At 35.6% G+C, this 22,253-nt stretch overlaps 2 protein-coding genes across 2 annotated transcripts; both read left to right on the forward strand.

Annotated features, from left to right (window-relative positions):
• Window positions 1-4,045: 4,045 nt before the first annotated feature.
• On the forward strand, window positions 4,046-9,059 carry LOC140754746 (uncharacterized). The gene is made up of 6 exons (XM_073089830.1): window positions 4,046-4,174; window positions 4,914-6,004; window positions 6,108-6,206; window positions 7,578-7,696; window positions 7,919-8,080; window positions 8,578-9,059. Exons 2-6 carry the CDS (start codon window positions 5,041-5,043, stop codon window positions 8,806-8,808), a joined length of 1,575 nt encoding a protein of 524 aa, XP_072945931.1. The 5' UTR covers window positions 4,046-4,174; window positions 4,914-5,040; the 3' UTR covers window positions 8,809-9,059.
• A 2,957-nt stretch (window positions 9,060-12,016) lies between these two features.
• On the forward strand, window positions 12,017-19,071 carry Vgn (vitellogenin). The gene is made up of 7 exons (XM_073089909.1): window positions 12,017-12,100; window positions 13,014-15,249; window positions 15,330-15,552; window positions 15,638-16,628; window positions 16,723-17,613; window positions 17,697-17,880; window positions 17,969-19,071. The coding sequence occupies exons 1-7, from the start codon at window positions 12,070-12,072 to the stop codon at window positions 18,795-18,797; spliced, it is 5,385 nt and encodes a 1,794-aa protein (XP_072946010.1). The 5' UTR covers window positions 12,017-12,069; the 3' UTR covers window positions 18,798-19,071.
• The last annotated feature ends 3,182 nt before the right edge of the window (window positions 19,072-22,253 follow it).

Consider the following 22,253-nt stretch of genomic DNA (forward strand, 5'->3'; position numbering starts at 1 on the left):
GTGCATCCAATGCGTTCAGTCTTTTTCTTTTTTTTTTTTTTGGTTTTTCAGTAATGTTTACTGATCTCGTTGGTATTATTAGGGTTGGGTTACTGAAACGTGATGTCGCGTGGCTATCGTGTACTTTGGTTTTTTCTTTCTTTCTTTTCGTGTTTTAAAAAGAAAGTGGATTAAAAAAATAATGTCGAATAATAAATTTTCTAAAACTGTAATGTTATAATGTTTCTAATGTTAGGTACATTTGAATAGGTTGGTTTGAGTTTAAATAAAAAAAGTTGTTTGTAAAAAATTTTTTGAATGATATTGTACCGATGCTTCTTGGTGGTATTTTCAAAATAATGTTGATAATTATGTAGGTACAAGTTATAGCGCTGATACAAAATTGTTTTTAAAAGTTTGTTGATTTCAAGGTTTGCCTACATTTGCTTTTACGAATGACTTATGGGCTGCATTGTTATGTCTTTTCAGCAAGAGTTGCGGGGAAAGCTTTGACCTTTCATATTCTACCACGTTGCCGTCAAATGTTTTAAACATTTATGAGTTTTTCACGAAGATGTAACTATTTGCTTTAACAACAGAAATCTATTATTTGTCGTACATACTGTACAAAATACGAAATCTCGCTTGAATCATAGCCACTAGTCATCTTTTTGCCCATCGCGTCTGAGGTTGCTTAACTTTATAAATCAGTTACGTACCGGTGGAGGCTAGCAATATGGATGAGGCAATCCAAGCCTCTCCCAGTGGTCAACACGTGGCCAGCAGAGACATAAATATAATTGCAATTAACGCCTAGAAATCTTAGATTTCCTTACTATTACATATTCTAGCCACGTGTAATATGTTTACCCATTAATCGTGTATTCACCCTATCGATAGCAACATAGTTACTCGTGCCTTGGGTTAATCGTTAACCCACGACTTTTGAACCTGTTACACATCGATCTATCTAGAATATCAGCTTAAACCATTTTTGACGTCATTATAAGTGTTATTTTAGAAATGGACTCTGCTTGCGTATTTCATGTAATTGCGGCTTGGTTTTTTAATAACGAGAATTAACTTTATTTTAAGGATTAAAATGTAGCATGTGATAATTATATTATGAAGATATTTTTATACGACATATAAGTTGGTTATCAAGTAATAAATAATTCATAGTTTTACGAGTATTTTTTTCTTAGTAAATACATTTTTAACACATACCCTATTTTACTTAATTAACACTTATTTAACATATACACATAAGTTAATTACTTAATTAATTACTTATTTAACATATACATAAGTTTGTACTACCGATTATTGTATATCAAGGTAAAATGTTTTGTTTTTATCGAAATTTAAAAAAAATGTACCACCTAGTCTTCAAAGGAAGTGTGTGGCCGACCTCAGGTTTAACTCTAATCCTATTTGTAGTTGATAAAAGATGTCCATGGATAGTAGTACTAGATGCATTCTACTAGTTAGCATTAGATGCATTGCTCATTTGCGACTTTTATATCATAATCATTAGAAAGGATATCTACCTGTACGTCGCTACCCCTGAGGAATAAGTTAGAAGGTCTTATAAGTCTCTACTTTACCATACCCTACAAAGAAGAATTCAGGAACGCTACGTCGCTCCTGTCGGCAGAATAGGTACGGGGGTGGTGTCACAAGAAAAAACCAAGAAGTTCTAGTGTTCTACGTTATAGCCAATAATAAAGCGTGACTATGAAGGGTGATGAGCATAAAAATGTTCTGAAAAAACTAGCCAAGTGTGAGTTGAACTCTCCGATGGAGGTTCCGTACTATCAAATTTTCAATTTGTTTTTATTTTTAGTATTTATTATTATAGCAGCTATAAGAGAACTATGCATTTCGATAATTTAATTTCTACTGCCTATTTATAACGAATCAATAGATAAATTGAAAAACGCCCAATACCGGTTTCTTATAAGAGAACCCCCCTATGCTTTTAACTTTTTATATGATATTTATTTCTCTGTAACACTCTATTTCTCTGTAACAAAATATTCCTGTAAAGTATTAATCTATTACGGTTCAAAGGATATATAGAACTATAGTGACAAACTAACGGATGTGCAGACGAACACTGGGCAAACAGTGTAGCCTTAGTAATGCAGTCCCAATTTTTTAACTTCGTGTACGGAACCCCAAAAACTACAATAAAACTGACATAGGGATGAAGACGTTCTACGTCAACGGTTGAATAAAAAAGTTTTTTTTGGGTTATGACCCTTTTCTTATTGACATGTGGTTTTTACATTCGTTAGACCTACTTATGTTATACATTTATGTTGATGATATTTTATGGCAATAATTAAAAAACACTTGTTATTAATGGTTTAGTTTTTTTGTTGAAAATTTATCACTGGCGACACTATTAGGACATTTTCGTGATGGCTTTTGTTGGTATTTTGGTTTTTGAGCAATAAAATGAGGTCATGATGTAGGCGGTATATATTCCACAAAAATATAAGTTAAAGTTGTAAAGGAATACTTAATAAACCAGAAATGTTGGTATATTTCAAATGAAAATGACCTATGTGTATCATTTTCCGCATAAAAATCTGAATTGAAATAAGTGTCCATGAAAAAAAGCTTATAAAATGTATTTTTTTGTAGTAAGTTAAAACTTGTAAATCCAGGCTTTACCGTATCCGGGAGGTCCTGCGTTGGCCAGTGAAAGAAATAAGGTTTGCAGTCTTAAAAAAAATTGTCAAATAAAGAGGAATATTAATAGATAAAAAATAGTTTTAATTTTTTACTTTCTCTGTTGGACCTGTGATGAAAAATCTTCTGTACCTCGTCGCCGTAAGACTCTCTAATGCTTTGAACGAGAGCTCATTTTGCAATAACAGAAACGAATACAACAACATACTCGTAGATATAAGCGTAGCGAAAATTTTCTAAGAGTATGGACAACATGTCTTCGTACACATACGAAATTAAGTAAAACCAATATGGTTCGACAGGATAGGTACTATCGCTTTCGAGATCGCGAAAGAGTGCTACTAGCGTATCCGTGGTCCCGACAAAGGCATCCAGAGGAACACCGTGGGGTTTTAGCCGATAGGAGTCCGGCATATCTTTTCAGCTGCCCGCGCGGCTGAGAGGAACCCTTGAAGGTATTCCCCACGTTAAAAAAAGGGTAGGTGAAAGGTTGAAGGTGGTACAACTGTGGTTCGATTCCGGGGGCACCACCGCCACACCTATGTGGCTAATAATAACAGCTAATAACAGCGGTGCTAGGCGCTGCTGTGTTCCGGTTTGAAGGGTGTGGCAAGGGAGACTTTTCCGAGGCGTTCCAGCTTAGTCCTCAGGGGTAGCGGCGCCTCTGTGGCCGACCTCAGGTAGGAATTTCTAATCCTATCTGGGGTTGATTACAGATGTCCATGGGCGGCAGTAGCCACTTACCATCAGGTGGTCTGCATGCTACTCTTATATTATATAAAAAGAAAAAGGTACTATCGCGTCACATTTTTTTCTAGCGTAAAGTAGTTCTTGCGTTTCGGTGAAGTTCTACCTAAAGTCGACCACGTCGCAATATATTGCTATAGGTGAAGATACGTGTGTGACACACACACTTTCCATAAAGAAGAGATTGAACTTTTCATAGAGAAGTGTGGCGGGTGTGTTGTCAAAGTCCTACCAAGAAGAGTTGTAGCATCTAAAATATGTTAGATTTTGAAAAATCGATTCCAAAAATAATTCGGAATAACATCTGACAAGCTTAATTACTGTGGTATCCTAAATATTTGAAAATACCAAAGTTGTGTAAAATAAAAATATACACCTAATAGTCAATTAAATTCCAACTAAAAAATAAACGTAGGTTATGGCGCCAAAAGACGGTAAAATGTATAAACATTTTATTTTCCGTTCAAAAACTAATCGATACAGAATTTCAACCTTTAAGTCAAAGTAAATAGGTTATGGTTTTAATCTGTGGTATTTGTATTGACACGGACACAAAATTGTTTTCATAAAATAACATCTGCTTCAGTTTCAGTAGTTTTTTTCGCTATCCCGACAGCTCCCGTGTTATTCCTGATTGGAACTCGTTTCGGAACGGTTGTGGCTAAGTGAGGACAGATAATAAATAGTGTCAATTTGACAGCGCGGTAATTGTGACGTTTGTGACTTTTGGCGGGTTCTCGGAAAATAGGTAAGTGTTTTATGAACTTTCTTTAATTATTAATTGTTTATATTACTGCGTGCAATAAAAGTATTTTTTATTTTTTACTTATTTACTTTTGTCTTATAGGGTTACTATTTATTTTTTTAAAGTAAAGTTATTTTTAAGATATTTTTATTTTTTGAAACCTATTTATTATTAAGGACTTTTATTAATATACACTACTCTTAAACGATTATAAATTTCATGGAAATAACTTCATGAAACTTGACTTATTTGTTAAGATTATTTAATTTCTTATTAGTATTATAACTTAAACTAATATTACCTGGTATTTTTTTATTATTAAGATATTTTTTAGCATATTTTAATTTTTTAAAGTGTAAAATATTAATAGTTTTTTTTTAATAATAGTAATTTATAATAACTTTTTAATAGTTTTTTTAAATAAATAATACACATTTTAAAGTAAATTGGTTAATTTAAGGTAGGGACATGAAAAATTAATAAAAAATAATGATTTTTAAGAACTAGTTCTACGATAAAATATTTAATTTTATTTTTAAAAATTTTATGATTATTCACTAGGCTCAAAGGTTTAATAATTTTAAACGTAAAAGTGTGTAACTATAAAAATATACGTGCAATATACATATGACATAAAGACATTAAACTTTAAACCGTTAACCACACTTCCTTAGCTAAGCAAGGTACCACACGTGTTACAAACTACTAACAACAGTAATTAAACATAATACATAATTCGCAGATGCCGGCCCGAGGCGCGGAGAAAGTTTATTTTTATAATAATAGCAAAACCATATGTGGACGCAAACACCACATGCTAATTACTACTGGTACATGAAACACTGAACTGTAGGTAAACGAACTTAGCCATGGCAGAATATGATATCATACCTTACGAAGATGTCGAGTTGTTTCAAGAAAAAAACGACAGCGTAACAGACCTACACGCGTATTACATGTCTCAGTTCAATCTTGAGGTTGAGAATGGGAAGACTAAAACAAAAAATGATGTGAAAAACGATAGCTTTAAGTACGGTAATGAGGAAAGTTTCGACTTTGAAGTACTCGATTGGAACAGTGGGACTGAAACGAAAACGAACGATTTCGAAATTATAGACGAAGTTATTGATAGTAATATAAATGAACAGAACATGAAAGAAGTCTTATTAGACCTCGATAGCATAGACTTTGATGATAATAGCTTTAAATCTGACTCGGATAACAAGAGTAAAGAAGCCGAAATTAATACTTATGAAGTCAATAACGATTATATTGATGATGAGTCATTGATAGACGAGTTATGCAGAGAAGATGGAGAGTCCTGCCGTTTGACTCCCGATGTCTTTAACGAAGAATATTTCAACACGGTCACAAATGATAATTTATTACCATCTATTGAGACAGCATTTTCAAAACGCTATTGTAATTACAATAACAATACAGAAGAATGTAACCAAGAAAATGTAATGAACAGTATTAATAACGTTCCTAATACACAGATCATAAGTAGTCTGGAACATTACAGCTATCCAAATAACATTTTATACAATTTGGATCAAGAAAAGAACTACATTTTACCAGATACTCCAACTAGTTGTACAGAGTTCAACTTTGATAGGAATGAAAGAAAGATTTCTATATCGGACTCAATAGAGAGCGACGTGCAAAGTTCAGGATATTATGATGAAAACTCAGAAAATTATGACGAAGATGAATTGTTTATCAATTTAGATGATTTCGGTCTAACGTTTGAAAGAGATACTGAAGCAGCTACTGATAATAATGCTAGATGTAATCAAAATGAACGAAAAGGGGAAAAGGACAAATCTCAAGGTAAATATTCTCTTTTGTCATAGTGATTGTCTCGTACTTATTCATGACTAGGGTAACAGAGATAGAATAATTGTTAATAACGTTTTTTAATTGTTTGTTTTAGGTGAAAGAATTTGCTTATGGGAGCATTGTTTTGAGAGACATCCAAATCAAAATACACTTGTTGAACATATTGAAAGAGCTCACGTCAACACTTATAAAGGTAAAATTTATTGAGGTAGACATCAAATAAGAACAGACACAGAAAATACTTAATTTTTAGTAACAACTGAATATACTTTCTGTATGTCCTACAGTAGGACTACCATGAGTTTACAAAAGTATTACTCGCTAGCGACTGCGTAAAATAAATGTATGAAAAATTGTACAGCGCCTCTGGTGGTTACTCGTAGAACTAAAATCCGGAGTGGCGTAACTCGATACGTAAAATACCTATCGAAATCAAATCGCTAGCGAATGTCATTATGATCTATTGCCATACAAATTCGGTCCCATGAGTCATTAATTTGACAGACGTTGTCAAGAAATACCGTAACGATAGTAGTTATGTTATTCACTAGCAAAATGACAATAGTTTTCTATTTACCATTTCTATAGTGGCGTTTCTATGCCAACTCATGGTAGTGCTACTATCATTTGATCAAGGTGGTTTTGAAGATTTCAATTTCAAAAGATTCGAGTTCGACACGTAATATACGTGTCAATCTGATGTAAACTGAACTCGAAACTCTACATATCATCATCATAATTTGTATGTATAGTTTTATAAATATACTTATATAGAGGTCATGCGAGTTTTGAGTGATGCTGTGACGGGACTATTTCTACTTTATAGTAACCTTACTAAGTGCTATCTATTATGTTCGGGAAGGGTGTGATAATTTGGAGATCTCCACGAAGCACTCTATTATTTCTTAAGTGTAATTATGCATATTGCATATGGCTGATTACAGGAAGGACTCCAATCCTTTTTAGGTTGATTACAGACGTCCAAGGGCGGCAGGCCACTTACAATCAAGTGGACTGCTCACTCGTACACTTCAGTATGTTGTAGCTAAGGAACCTAATGTATATGTTTGGGATATGATTCACAATACTCAGGAATCAGTATTCATTGCCGTATGTGTTTGGCAAATCATCGGACTATTTTTAGATTAAGATTCCATTCATTTTAGTTGCCAACACATTGTTTTTCGTGTTATTTTCTTTTACTTTATCATTGTTAATGATTATGTTATATAGTTTATATCTATGTTTACATATAAGTCCCGCTATTTAATGGAGTGAACGAGAGAAGCATGTAAATTTTTCATCTACAACAGGTCTTCCATGATTTGGTGGATTGCTGACGACTATGAAAATAGTTTTGTTTTTGATTAGGTGTTCTACTTTGACTCGATCGAATGTCTTATTGTTCTACTGACTTATAGCATTGTTTAAATCAGAATTAAAGCTGTTCTCTGCTATTACAAGGCAGAAGTTACGCAGTCGAACTATGTAGACTTCATACATCTTTAACATATTTTTTAAAATATGTTTATCCCTACTCATTTTGTGTTTTTTCCTTTCATAGGTGAAGAATTCAGCTGCCTTTGGCGGGATTGCGCACGCGCACGTCGTCCGTTCAACGCGCGTTACAAGCTTCTCATACACATGCGCGTCCATTCAGGACACAAGCCTAATAGATGCCTTGTAAGTAATAGTATTAACCACTTTTATGACAGATGCTAACTTGAACTTTTTGAACAGATGTTCTTTAAACACAAATGAGTATTTTTTTTTTGTCAAGAAATGTGTATCAAAAAATGAATTTTAGTTTTTGAAACTCTTTATGTCTAGATGTCTTCTATCCAGCAGTGACCTCTAGATACGATTTGTCCTGTACCAACTTCTAAGTCTCCCTTCCCTCTTTAGCATCCAGGGTGTGGCAAAGCGTTCTCCCGGCTGGAGAATCTGAAGATCCACGTGCGCTCTCACACGGGAGAGCGACCGTACGCGTGCCCCGCGCCGCACTGCCGCAAGGCCTTCTCCAACTCCTCGGACCGCGCGAAGCATCAGCGGACACACTTTAATGCTGTAAGTATACTTCTTCAGGATTTATATTTCTCCCATCATCTAGGTTGCGATAATGTGTTCTCGTGGCTGGTACTCCTTGGACTAGGTGAAACGTCAGCAATTACATTTTTAAGCTGTAAGTTGTCTTCAGGGTCATACGTTTCCGTAAAATCCAGGGGTTAGCAAAGATTTCTTCTAGTTTCAACTCCTTTAACTTGGTGAAATATGAGCAGAAGCACTTCAAAGCTGTTACTAGGTATTGTTTGTAGAAGTTACGTCTCTCTTCAGTATTCAGGGTTAAGCTTAACATTCTCTCGGCTAAAGAATCTGAAGATCTTCATATAATAGGTCCAAATATTACATGGTCACGTGATCTTTGTTTCTTCTGCACACCAAAAACCTTGTAACGTTCAAAAACAATTCCGAAAAAGTCTACTTACTTAGCTTTATGATTGTTCATATTAATTTGTTTTCGCTTCAATAACATCAAAATTAAGTTATCCTTTATTATTTTCCAGAGACCCTACGCCTGTGGTGCTGTCGGCTGCGGGAAGCGCTACACGGACCCTTCCTCGCTCCGCAAGCACGTGAAGTCGCACCCGCACGTCACGGCCGTGCCCCGGACCTGCGCGCCCAGACCCGCCCGCCGCCCGGACCACGAACAAATGGTGCCCAGCTCCCCGGCGAAACTCACCACGCTGAGATGTATTCGGGATAAGCTTACAGTTCCAAGGTTGCAGAAGCTGTAAACTGGGGTTAAGATTGGCATAATTTGATAGGGACGAACTTTCTTCCACGCCACTGCCAAACATGGGTTTCATCCCAAATCATTTTCCATTTCTCCACCATGTTTCCTCATAGCTGACTGATAAGGTGTACCTCTTTAATAGTTTACTGCTGAGCGCGATGGTTTTTTTTTTCGTCATAACTGGGAAATAATAAAATGTAGGACCGATTTCTTACCATGCCGTTCAAAGCATGGAATTCATTCAACTCCTGACCGTACTAAATAGTTATAATTAATGTAATACCTAAGTAAAACCAAGTTTTATAGACATAGGCGTAACAGTAAGAGGTATTATAGGAAAAGGTCCCCGGTAAAGTTTATCGGCTGCTTTTCAACGACAACGACCTGAATAAACGGCTTAACGTTCTCATAAGCATGGAAGCTGGAAGTCACTAATGGTCACGCATACCACTTGTTTATACATAAACAGAGATAAATTCATAAGAAAATATTAGATTTTATGATCTTATTTTGAACAGAATGAAACTTTTTATGAATCCTATGAAAAAATCCTAATCTTATGATATTATCTAACATTAATTATTTTATTAAAACTTCTTTTTGAGTTCTTTTGAACATTCAGAAGACTATCATAATAGTATTTTTATAACAGAATCGAGATCAAGAAAGGTAAATTGTTTAATCAATAAATTTCATTAAGTAATTAAGCATTTTAGATATAAGGCTACGATTAGACTGTACATATCCCAGGCTCAATTCAAGACTTTGAAACAATGGCTCAAGTATTGTACAATTAGCATTTAAGCTTAAGTTTTATATTTTGTGTTTAAAACACAAATATTTGATAGGTTCCGGGACCAAATGCATTAGATGTGTAATACGAAAGTAGTTTAAAATAACTGTTATGAGCTGTTCTAAGATTAAAAATAACACTGATATATGATATAGTACATATTGTAACGCTTTCTACACTCATAGACCTACACTACGTCTTCTTGTATTGTGTATTAAGGCCTTGTTACAAAAAAAGTTACATAATCGAAAACATAAAATGAGGATTGGTCTGGAACTAGAACTGGAATACAATTTTATTATTTACCTATATACCTGCCTGGCCTCTAATTGGAATTCTCTATACTTCAGACTTCACAATATATTATTTCCACAGGATACAATCCTGTGTTTACCCTATTCCGCTGATGAAGTATAGCGTATCTCAAGTTCTCCACGAAGTCCCAAGAATATCACAACTAGTTACACAGTTTCCAAAATTTGTTACACCAGACCATAGATTAGTAAAGATACTTCGCCGCCTTGAAATTGAATGAAGCCACAAACGGCTTATTAGTAAGTACTTTTTTTTAAATTCTTGACAAATAAAATCATTTTTAGAGAAAATTTACGAATAAATAACTAATACTGCGTAATTTATATAATAAATACATAATCATTTCAAATATTTTAGGGACATTTTAGCACGGAAACTTTTTTACGCAACTATTTCAATTCTCAAAACTGGGTACATTTTCTTGTTAGGAGTGAGTAATCTTTACTAATGCATCAGAAGCATAATTTATGTTTTGATATTTTGAAAATGCAACCAGACCCTACTATTTCATTTAGTTATGTAGACCTATCTATAGATAACATATTGTGTCTAACACAAGCGAAAGAAAATCCAAATCTTCCTTTAGTTATAAACCAATATTTTGGTTATTTCATCATATTATGATCGTGTTTGACATAATTAATAATTATTAATTATATTTGTATTTTATTATGTTATAGTATGTAGGTATTATTTTATTAAATATTTTTCATTTGAGTTTTCAATTACACCTATAATTGCTCAATTTTTATTAGAGTTAGCAATATTTTTAGAATTATGAACATTTTGTTTTTAAATATTAGATTTACACTTTATTTTAAAATAAAAATTGCTTAATTTTATAAAATTGTAAAATGTTCCGTAAAACACATTAATTTTGTTACACTTCCTAATTATTTTATTTTATAATTTTTGAACGCTATTATTTTTTACTATACTTTATTAATTCATCATTTTGTAAAAAAACACTTAGAATAAGTAGTTTAAATGTACAAAATGCATGCTTTCCAAAGAATCTCTTTTGTTATTTTATTATGCTTAACGTATTTGTAAGATTTTTCCATTTTAAGATCTCCTTTTTGCTCATTTAAGATATTGTTAGAAAAGGTATCTTTATTTGTAAGAAAGACAGTTGCTGTCGGTTCAAAGCTCAATTTTGAAATAAATGTTAGCAACGTTTTTAGTGTTTCATTTTGACAAAATAACCCCAGTAGGACTACCATGAGTTTACAAAAGTATTACTCGCTAGCGACTGCGTAAAATAAATGTATGAAAAATTGTACAGCGCCTCTGGTGGTTACTCGTAGAACTAAAATCCGTAGTGACGTAACTCGATACGTAAAAAACCTATCGAAATCAAATCGCTAGCGAATGTCATTATGATCTATTGCCATACAAATTCGGTCCCATGAGTCTATAATTTGACAGACGTTGTCAAGAAATACCGTAACGATAGTAGTTATGTTATTCACTAGCAAAATGACAATAGTTTTCTATTTACCATTTTTATAGTGGCGTTTCTATGCCAACTCATGGTAATGCTACAGGATAGGATTAGAATAGATACTGTTGTTTTAAGACAAAAATAAGCTTCGATTGCGGAGTTACCATCACCGCAACTTTATCTACAAATATAGTGATAATAGTATCTGTGTATCTGAAAGCTAGGGTAAAGCAGGGACTTATAATCCTCAAAGAATACAATGTATTTGTAATTGTTTAAATATGATGTTTCCAAATTTGTCATGAGCCAATTTTGCATTTGTTCCCTGGCTCAATATATCAATAACTTGAGCTGATTTCCTTAACTGATAAACTTACACTTAAAAACGATATAAATTTTTTTTTCTAGTTATCATATTACTTAGCCTTATCTCTTAGCCTTTTCTCCGTAGAACAACAAATTTCAAAACTAGACTTAACCGACTGATTTTTAGATACCTAGTAGGTTAGCCTAACTCTACGTCCTAGGATCTGTTATCGCCCAATCACCCTGACTTAGATCGGTTGCAATGTTGCTATCTGGACCTTCAGAGGTCAGATGTCACGCGTGTAACATTGTATATATATTGGATTCGAAAGTAAGGACTCCAGAAGAGATCTTCTCGCGGCCTGAACATCTGATTCCGACTAGTGCTGAAAGTGTCTGCAATCATGAAGCTCCTAGCCCTAGTGGCCATTTTTGGTGAGTTTTAATTTTATTATTTACATAATTGTAACAATGTTTAACTCTTTTTCTATGGCATACTAATTTGACATTTGTATGGAAATGTAACCTTTTTTTTGTACATTTATGATGTAGACCAAAGGCACTTAGAAATTGTCAGTTACATAAAAAAATGTGTGATAATACTGTATACAAAGTATTAATACTGTATATTTAAATAATACATTAATAATGTTGGTATTCAAATAGATATACAACGATAAATATTTAAAATTAATTACTTTCAAAAAACGTCATGTTTGTACTACATATCCCGTTCTAAAAGTAACAAGACACTTTCTTTTCTAATTTATATTTAAACTGTGTGCGCATATTCCTGAAAAAGTCCTAGTTAAATAAAAAGTAATAATTGAAAAATAATTATAGAGTTTTAAATATATTTGTTTTTTATTTTATTTAATATAGTTTTATATTTATATTTGAATTTGTTTTTTATATTAGATCCATACTGTTTTACTGAATTTATATAAGCTTTTCTGCTCTCCAATATTAGGTATAACTAAACACGGAAAACACTTTAATCTTTATTAACGATTTGTTTGTCTTATATACTTTAAATATTAATTTAAAAAATACAGTAGCTTAATTTTATCTATGTATGAATGTTTGTGACAATTTTTTTAAACAAGTACTTACGGTCCAATTTTAAAATTACCAAAACCGTTAACGTTTAATGTAATGTAATTTTGTATAGAATTGTAAACAAATAAGATTGATAATTTACTATTATATATACTAATCGATATTGAACTTTCAACGAATGTAAGCGTATTCGCAATTAAAAGATTAAGAAGATAGTACTATTCTAATAAACTTTTCACGCAGTACAACTTCAAAATAAATAACTGTCATGTAAACACTTTATTTTCAGTGGCGGTTGCATCAGGCCGCCTAAGTAGCCCGAAAAACGACGACACTCAGACCCCATCACCATGGCAAGCTGGTAAACTCTACAGATATGACGTTGAAGCCCATACCTTGGCCCGCTTGCACGAGGGCTCCAGCTCTGGTACTGCGTTCAAGGCCCGTTTTACTGTCCGAGCGAAGGCTCCTGGACAGCTGCAAGCTAAATTAGAGAACGCCCAGCACGCCAAAGTCCACCAGGAATTGGCAAGGGATCAGGATGACGAGCTGCCGAAAGACTTGAAATACCAACCCGTGCAACACCTCGATAAACCATTCGAGATCTATATCCAAGGAGGACGTGTACAGTCGCTGAGTTTCCCTTCCTCCCTGACCCTTGCCCAAGAAAACTTGCTTAAGGGTCTCATCAGTGCCCTTCAAGTCGACCTATCTGCTCACCGCAATGTACACAGCCATCACGACACTTACGACAAACAAATCCAACAAGGTCTCTTTAGAAAAATGGAGACTGACGTCACTGGTGATTGTGAAACGCTTTACACAGTCTCTCCGATAGCTTCTGAATGGAGACGCGAGCTTCCCAAATTCGCTACAGAGCAAGAACCTATCGAGATCACCAAGAGCAAAAACTACGGACACTGCAACCACAGAGTCGACTACCACTTCGGTGTACCTGAACATGCAGAATGGACTGGTACTGCTCATAAATCGAATGACGATCAATTTATTAAACGTTCTACAGTTTCACGCATCCTCGTCGCGAAGCAAGGCCCGATTTACAAAGCGGAAACCACCAGCACTGTGCAAGTACACCCTCATATGTTTGGAAAACAACAGGCTGAAGTACATAGTAAGGTTTCATTTTACTTAGTCGCACACGAACAGGACAATGAAGGTGAATGGGAAAAGCCAGAGGGTAACCGCGAGATCCAGAATCTCTTGTACTCGATGTCATCAAAGCCAGTAACCATCGACGATAGATCTTCCTCGTCATCATCATCTGAGTCACATGAGAATCATAATTACCAACAAGAACATCAATACTCAAGGATTCGCCGATCTACTAGACCCAAAACAATCGTGGCGGTAAACAAAGTTATTGTGAAGCAAAACAAAGGAAGCTCATCTAGCTCATCCAGCTCGTCCAGCTCATCAAGTTCTAGTGACTCTTCCTACGTTAATGATGATATTCCCAAGTACAACGAACCTGCGTATGCCGCTCTTTACATGAACCCGCAACCCCATGCCGACACGAAACAGAATCCAGCAAATGCTCAAAAACTTGTTCAAGAAATCGCCCATCAATTGCAAAACCCTAATAACATGCCAAAAGCTGATCTTCTTTCTAAATTCAACATTCTTGTCCGTGTGATTGCTTCCATGAGCACAGGTCAACTTAGTCAAACCAGCCGTAGCATTGAGATCGCCAAGTCTTCCAATAACATTGTTAAGGCTGATATGTGGATGGTATACCGTGACGCTGTTGCCCAAGCTGGGACATTCCCCGCTTTCCAACAAATCAAAACATGGATCGAAAGCAAGAAGATTGAGGGCAATGAAGCTGCGGAGGTAGTATCTACATTAGTGAACACCCTTCGGTACCCAACAAAGGAACTGATGAGTCAATTCTTCAAACTGGCTACAAGCCCTCAAGTAAGGGAACAGAATTTCCTGAACACTACGGCTTTGATCGCTGCTACCAAATTTATCAATATGGGTCAGGTCAATAACGACACCGCTCATTCATTTTATCCTACTCACATGTACGGACGTTTTTCGCGCCGACATGACCGATTTGTATTGGAAGAAATCCTGCCTACTCTTCGCCAAGAACTCCAAAAAGCTATTCAGGAAAGGGATAGCCACAAGTCACAAGTCTACATTAAGGCTATTGGTTATTTAGGTCATCGTGCTATTCTCGATGTTTACACTCCATACCTTGAGGGAAAGATTGAAGTATCAACTTACCTTAGAACTCAGATGGTTAGAAGTCTGGAAACTTTGGCTCACCAGAGAGATAGTCACGTTCGTGCTGTGTTATATAGTATTTTGAGGAACACAGCAGAACCGTACGAAGTGCGTGTTGCCGCTATTCAAAATATTATCCCGATCCCACCAACGGGTCCAATGATGCAAGCTATGGCACAAATGACTCACAATGATCCCAGTATGCAGGTCCGAGCAGCTCTTAAAACTACCATCATGTACGCCGCTAATTTGAAGAATCCACGCTACCTTAATCTGTAAGTATATCTGTAATTACTTATTTTTCCGCTCCGATGATGTGAGTCTGCCTATAATACTAACATTTTCTTTTCATTAGTGCCAGAACTGCGCAGGCCGTTAAGGGTATGCTCACTACAGAACAATTCAGTGCGCACCAGTCAGCCAATGCTGCTATGGAATTCAATGATAACTTCGATAACGAAGAGACCGATAACAACTTAAATCTTCGTTTCCAAATTGGAAGTGAGGACAACTTCTTCCCCAAGTCCGTGAAATTCTCATGGGAGAGACAGGCAAGTGGATGGCGCAAGCAAGACACGGTAAGTTGATCTTACAAAGTTAAATATTATTATATAAAAAACTGCATTTAAAAACAACTTGTTTATCAATGGTTTTTGTTTGCAGATTTCAGCTTCAGCCTCTAGTGTCCAACAATTAGTCGATTTATTCAAAAAGTATTTGATTGGAGAGTACCAACAGAGACATGAAACCGAATCAAACCATAAGTACTCCGCTCATAAGATCGCCCAGATGCTTAACATAAAACGTTATGAGCCAGAAGAATTGGAAACTGCTTTTAATGTTAGATTCATGGATATTGAAAGATATTTCACATATGGCGAGGGTGATCTTCAACAGCTTACTCAATACATCAAGCAGTACTTATCAGAACTTGAAACTGGGGTAGACAAGCACTACACCAAGGTTACGAACCAGGTCCAAGTCTCTATTATGTTCCCTGTCGCCATGGGTATGCCATTCATCTACAAGTACAAAGAACCCACTGTTGCTCATATTAGAAGCAAAGCTCAGGGTCCCGTCAAATTCGGAAATGCCAAAAATGGTTTCTCTGCATCTATGGACAAGGAAGTTCAGTTCACTTACGCTAAGAACTATGATGGCAGCGTTGGCTTCTTAGACACTCTTGATAACCAATATGCGAGCGCGGGTCTTATTAAAAAGACACAATTCAACATTGCCTTTAAAGCAGCTATGCAAATGAAAGATGGAGATATCAAGGTCAACCTACGACAACTGGAACCTGAGCAGGACAATACTGTACTACATTACAGCGTTTGGCCTTATACTGCCAATCAAAATAAGGATACCCTAGTTACCGTCAGCCAAGATCACTCAACCAAGCTCGTCACCCGTGATAACAAAGTTGTGTCTATGGACACTAAATTTGGACAGCAAATCGGAGCTCCATTCCATCTGCAGGGATACTCATACTCAGAAGACTACAGGGGCATTGGAAATGCATTGCAGCCACGTGATCTGTTTGGTCGTATATATCAAGTCTTGAACCAGGGAGACTATGCACAAACACACTTCAACCTTAAGTATCTTGGCAAGCAATCTAAAAACAAGGGTGTAACTTTGCAAGCCGTTTACGGTAAGCATAATCTTTAAGAACAAATGTTGTTACTTATTATACGTGCTATATACTTATTTTCTATTTTAATAAATAAAATATTTATTTATTGCAGACACATACTACAACCAAAAACAAGATGGTCAAATGGAACTTACTGCGTCAAACGTACAAGACTCGTCTCCAAACAGTGAAGCTCGTCGGGATGAGCTAGCGAAGCGTGTTGCTGCCGGTGTGAATACAGCGCGAGTCCGTGTCTTTGACTTTAGCGCTACTTTTGACCTGCCTCAGAAGCTTGATTACGTGTTCTCATATGCGATGGCATCCAGCCCTGTCGATCCTAAAATTCAGCACGCATTTTTCGCTGCTAGAAACTCTGCTCAATTCGGTAACAGCCAGATTAACGCGGTCGCTGCCTTCAGGAAGCCGGAATCAATTTCTCACCTGAACTTCCAGGAAGCACTTAAGAAGGAATTGAAGGCGACATTCGAGGCTGATATCCGTTATGGCCAGAACAATAAGGAACACATTCACGTTCAAGGCACCGCTGAACGCAGTCAGAAATATGCTGAAGAATTGCAAAACCACCCACGTGGCAAGCAGTGTGCACAGGAAATCGCTGAAGGCAATCAATACCAGCACGCTTGTCACAAGATGATCTCGATGGCACACAGTTATGACAATATCAAAGCTTCTATTAACTACAAGGATATCAACCCGACGGTAAAGAATATGTTCTACCAGGCTTACAGATTTGCTGAGCACTACGGTTTCTGGCAGACCGACGTTAACCCTCAGAAAATGTCCCCAGACGGGAAACTAGAGATTGCATTCGATGCATCATATCTCACAAACACTGCAAATTTCGCAATGAACTCCCGTAACGGGGAAACCTACAGTAGGAGTGTTTCTATCCCGCGTGTCACATCGAGAGTTTTTTCTGCTTACTGGCCATTCAAAGCACAGGAGCGATTTAACAATTATTACGCCAATCACCAATACCAGCGTAAGTTAAGCGTATTTTATTGCAAATTATTTTCTTTTCAAGAAAGTTCTTACAAAATATCTAATTGAACCATTTATTTTCAGCTTACTGTTCTGTTGATGGAACAAGGATCAGGACTTTCAGCAACCGGACTTACGAATATCCGTTGTCACGCTCTTGGCACGTAGTGATGTATGACCCCAAGAAACAAGGACAAAATGACGACGAGCTTGTCATCTTAGCTAGGAGACCCAATGAGAAGCAGCAAGAGATCTACATGTCGTACAGGTATGAAATAGGAAAGCCCGTATTTACTTGAACTTCATAACCTTTAAACTAAACTCATTACACTAACCACAAAACATTATTTCAATAGGTCCAAGAGCGGAAAGGACGTAGAAATCGAAATCCAACCAGCTCCTGAGGGTTCGAAACAGCATAATGTGAAAGTCAACACTAAAGCTAATAAGGTTTCTGAGGGCGATTTGACCACGTATTGGGACGATGAGACGGAGCAGCCCATCCTGGAGTATCACACGCACGATGGTGTGCTGGTGGTGGACATCAACGACGACTACCTACGCGCCATGTACGACGGCCAGAGATTCGTCGTATTGACCCGACACAGCCGCTACCGCAACAGAGGTATTTGTGGGCGTATGAGCAGCGATCCTCGTGACGACTACCTTACTCCTAACGGACTGGTGGACAAACCTGAGCACTACGGTGCAGCCTATGCTCTGAATGATGAGAACAGCGAGCCTAAGACTGAAGAACTTCAATCCCAAGCCAAACAGGCTGCATACCAGCCAGAGAATCATTACACGGCAATTCTGCGTTCCGATGACGACTGGAAGAACGCTATGCAATCCTCGTCATCTTCATCTGAAGAAGGTTGGAGCTCGAAAAATGTATACAGGTCTAGATCGTACAACAAGGAGCGCGGATCATGTCAGTTGGAACAGCAGGTCCAATATTACGAGAACCATGGTGAGATCTGCATTACTACTTCGCCTCTACCTGCTTGCTCGTCAAGATGCAAGGCTGACGGTTACCAAGAACAGGCTGCTCAAGTGGTATGCAGGCCGAAGTTAGACCAGCAGTTCCGAGCCTACCGAGACCAGATCAGGCAAGGCCAAAACCCTCAAGTGTCAGGCGTGCCTCAGGCCCGGCAATACAGAGTCCCAATGAATTGTCAAGCTTAAATTTAAGATTAGTTTTATTTAAGACAACCCGGCTTGGAAAACGGATACTGACATAATATAAATATTATTGTATTGTATATTTACAAGTTTGGCAATATCGTATATATGTATTGAAATTTTATATGGTTTGTTTTTTATATGTATCTGTTTATTTATATATATATTTTTTTTATATTTAGTATTACTATTATATTGTTTAGATATTTAGCGTAGATATAAGAAGCATACCTATATAAAAATAATAAAAAAATGAAATAAACCATAATAATAAAATACATAACTTATTTGTTTGATTTTCATCATCATATTAAAACCACGATCATAACAAACAGCAAATAGAAAGTACAATAAATATAAATTTTATTAAGACCATGTTATAAAAACACATATTATTGCCAATTTCCAATAAAACATTTACTTTTTACTTATTAAAACTTATAACTGCCAATATTACTGGCACAATGTCCAAAACCACTTTTAAAAAGAATGTATTTGCTCACTATTGTAATTTAGTTCATGATTAGATATGGTGTCTACACAATTTTTCTTCATTTTCACGTAGTAATTTACATTTAAATGTATTTACTTCTCATCTATTTATATCTTATTTCTTTTTTATCTTTCTTTCCCACATTCTTTCTTTTCATGTTCTCCTTTCTCCCTTTTTTCCATTTTATTTTATTTCGTATTTATTATTATTATTATTATTTTAGTATAGTTGTACCGCCTTCAATTTTTCTGCACATCCCTAAGGTTGACTGGGAGAAAATGCTAGCATTTAGTACCACACTGTTTTTAACATGGTCAATAAAGAGTAAATAAATAAATAAAATGTAAAGAAATCAAAAAACTAAAAAGACGCTTTAACACTAACAATTATAAGTTATATATTTTAGGGGGACTTCTGGGGTTGCGGCAATTTTGGGAGCTCTAACCGCCCAGCCAGCGACCTTGAAAAAAACCACTGTATGTGAGGCCGCTTACCTTAAGCTAAGCACCAAAAGTTGTGAGAGGGGGTTTTAGTGCGTTAACAACTTGCCATACGGTTGCCACCAAACAGTTGCCATACGGTTCCCATGAATACGTTTGTGTTTTGTTTTTCACATACCAAGGGATAGTTATGATTTTTGCATAGTGGTTGGTACTTTATGGATCAGAGAATAACATGGACGGTTCGTATGAAATAGTGTAAATAATGATTATTCTATCCTACATGAAACTTATATTTTAACGAAATTTCATTACAGGCCACTAATTAAAGTTTTAGTGTATGGTTCTGAAGAAAGCTTGACACACAGTGACGAAAAAATTATGAAATAAAGCTTTTATAAATGAAATATTAAAGCTACTTTATCGTTAAAATGGTTAGAGGTACAAATTTGCAATTACAGTTATTTGTATGTCATATTCTATTTTTGTAAGCGGGCAGATCCGCGGGTTCTGCTAGTCTGTTAATATACTTAATAGCAACTCGTCACTAATGTCATACTGAGATTTTACATCAACTATTTATTATATTATACGTCGTTAAAATATACGCCACGATTTGATTTCTCATCAAGAGTAAGACTTAGTATTACGAAAAATAATAAAATCTGAATAAAATTAAAATGGTAGCACAGGATATTAAAATCGCAAAGAATCAACTTCTCTGCTAGAGATTACATCGAAATAATTGTATGTCTTGAGCACTAGGTCAAAAAATGGCATATTCTTCAATATATTTTTAATAAGGATCTTCAGCTCATGTCATGGCATAAGATCTCTGATATTATTTACTTTCCTTGTCACATGCAATGTGTAGAAAGATGTAACAGTAGTAATGTAGTAAGAGGTAACAGGAGCCTCATAAAGTGTACGAGTAACTATGACGAAGTTACAATATCGAGCAAAAATACCAAATTTTGGACACTAAAATAAATTTCAAGTTTTTCTTATTGATTATAAGCTCTATATTTTTTATCGTTTAACTGTCTTTTTATATTAATTTTATTACAAAGGTACTCCTTAAACATGTTTTTAAACGCTTTATATTAGCTTCACTTGTATGTTTGTCACAGAGAAACTCCGTTTTTTAGTAGAAAGAGATCAATATACATCCTTATAATTATGACGCTTTGTGGATGCTTAATAGAACAGCAGTATAAATAAAACAATAAATAATAATTAAAGAAACTAAAGAACTCGCTTTTATAAGAAATTTAAGTAAAAAATAAAAAATAAATATAGTTTAAAAAACCTAAAGTACACGCTTTTATAGAAATCAAACTAAAAATAATAAAATAAACTTAGAAAATTTTTAATGAAAAATCGTATTAAGTAAGTAGTAGTAAAAGATATATTTAATTGTAAAAAAGCGCGGGGTGCTTTTGAAAATATCAAAGTGTTGGTCCTTCTGCTCATGTCTGTCAGTAAAATATTCATAACTACCGAGAGTGTGCAGACGACTGCTACTTCTATAATATAAAAAAAAAATCAATTGAACTTTAAACACATACAAAGGTTCACATCAATACGTCAATTAGAAGTAAATAGGTGAAAACTGATTTGGAATAGATTTTATTATATTAAGTAATAGATAAAATTATTATTATAAAAGCGTGTTAAGAAGAAAGTCCTAAAGAGATCTCCTTCTTGCTTGTTTTAAATATTTTTAGAAAAATCCATGTTTAGATAATGCAAGTTTTTGTCGGTTTAAAGCGGTTAAGGTTTTTTAGAGTAGACAATTTCTAGATTTTTATAAGCTTATATCACCTGATTATTTTCTTCGTGAGCTTTATGAAATTCACTCAAAGATTGAGGAGTAAGTGAAATTAATCATTTAGATATCTGTCTTGTTGGAGATAGAACAAGGAATCGTCTTTGTGGCTCTAGAAGTAGGAGTAGGAGGAGTAGGAGTAGGATTATGAAATTGATAGGATTTGACTGTTAGTTATTTCCTATTTAAGTACTCATGGCTCTGCTTGGATAAGGCCGCGTCCGACACCTAACACTTGCTGCAAGCTCCAGAGCTCTACAAGCGGCTTGATCGAAAGCTGGACTACAAGCACTTGAAAATCTAAATAAACAAGTTTTTTTATGTTGTAATATTAGAGTAGCAGACGAGAATTCAGTCCGGCTGATGATAAGTCCCTATTGCCGCCCATGGATATCTGTAACCAACCACAGATAATAGCAGACCGTACACCTGAGTTCTAAGCTGGAATGCCTCAGGCACCTCAATGCCGACCTCAGGTAGTAATATCTAATTCTATCCTATCTGGGGTTGATTACAGATCTCCACGGGCGGAAGTAGCCACTTACTATCAGGTGGACTGCAAGCTCATCTGCTACTCCTATATTATAAAAAAACATGCAGTAACATCTGTAAACAACTCCATATAAAAATGGTGTTCTATCTGAAGCCGATCATGATGGGTAGCACTCCTGGGCACCAAAGTGGTCGCCTCAAATATA

This window comes from Epargyreus clarus, unplaced genomic scaffold (assembly GCF_041222505.1).
Source record: "Epargyreus clarus isolate Ecla_fem2 unplaced genomic scaffold, WU_Ecla_fem_2.2 ptg000031l, whole genome shotgun sequence".
Taxonomy (NCBI): Eukaryota; Metazoa; Arthropoda; class Insecta; order Lepidoptera; family Hesperiidae; genus Epargyreus; species Epargyreus clarus.

What these genes read in the sequence shown, in the direction of transcription:
- LOC140754746 (XM_073089830.1), top strand. Translation starts at nt 5,041, where the DNA reads ATGGCAGAATATGATATCATACCTTACGAAGATGTCGAGTTGTTTCAA. An exon ending in TCACGTCAACACTTATAAAG is followed by an intron (nt 6,207 to 7,577) that starts GTAAAATTTATT and finishes TTCCTTTCATAG; the next exon opens with GTGAAGAATTCAGCTGCCTT. An exon ending in AGCGGACACACTTTAATGCT is followed by an intron (nt 8,081 to 8,577) that starts GTAAGTATACTT and finishes ATTATTTTCCAG; the next exon opens with AGACCCTACGCCTGTGGTGC.
- Vgn (XM_073089909.1), top strand. Translation starts at nt 12,070, where the DNA reads ATGAAGCTCCTAGCCCTAGTGGCCATTTTTG. An exon ending in AACTTTGCAAGCCGTTTACG is followed by an intron (nt 16,629 to 16,722) that starts GTAAGCATAATC and finishes TATTTATTGCAG; the next exon opens with ACACATACTACAACCAAAAA. An exon ending in GAGATCTACATGTCGTACAG is followed by an intron (nt 17,881 to 17,968) that starts GTATGAAATAGG and finishes TTATTTCAATAG; the next exon opens with GTCCAAGAGCGGAAAGGACG.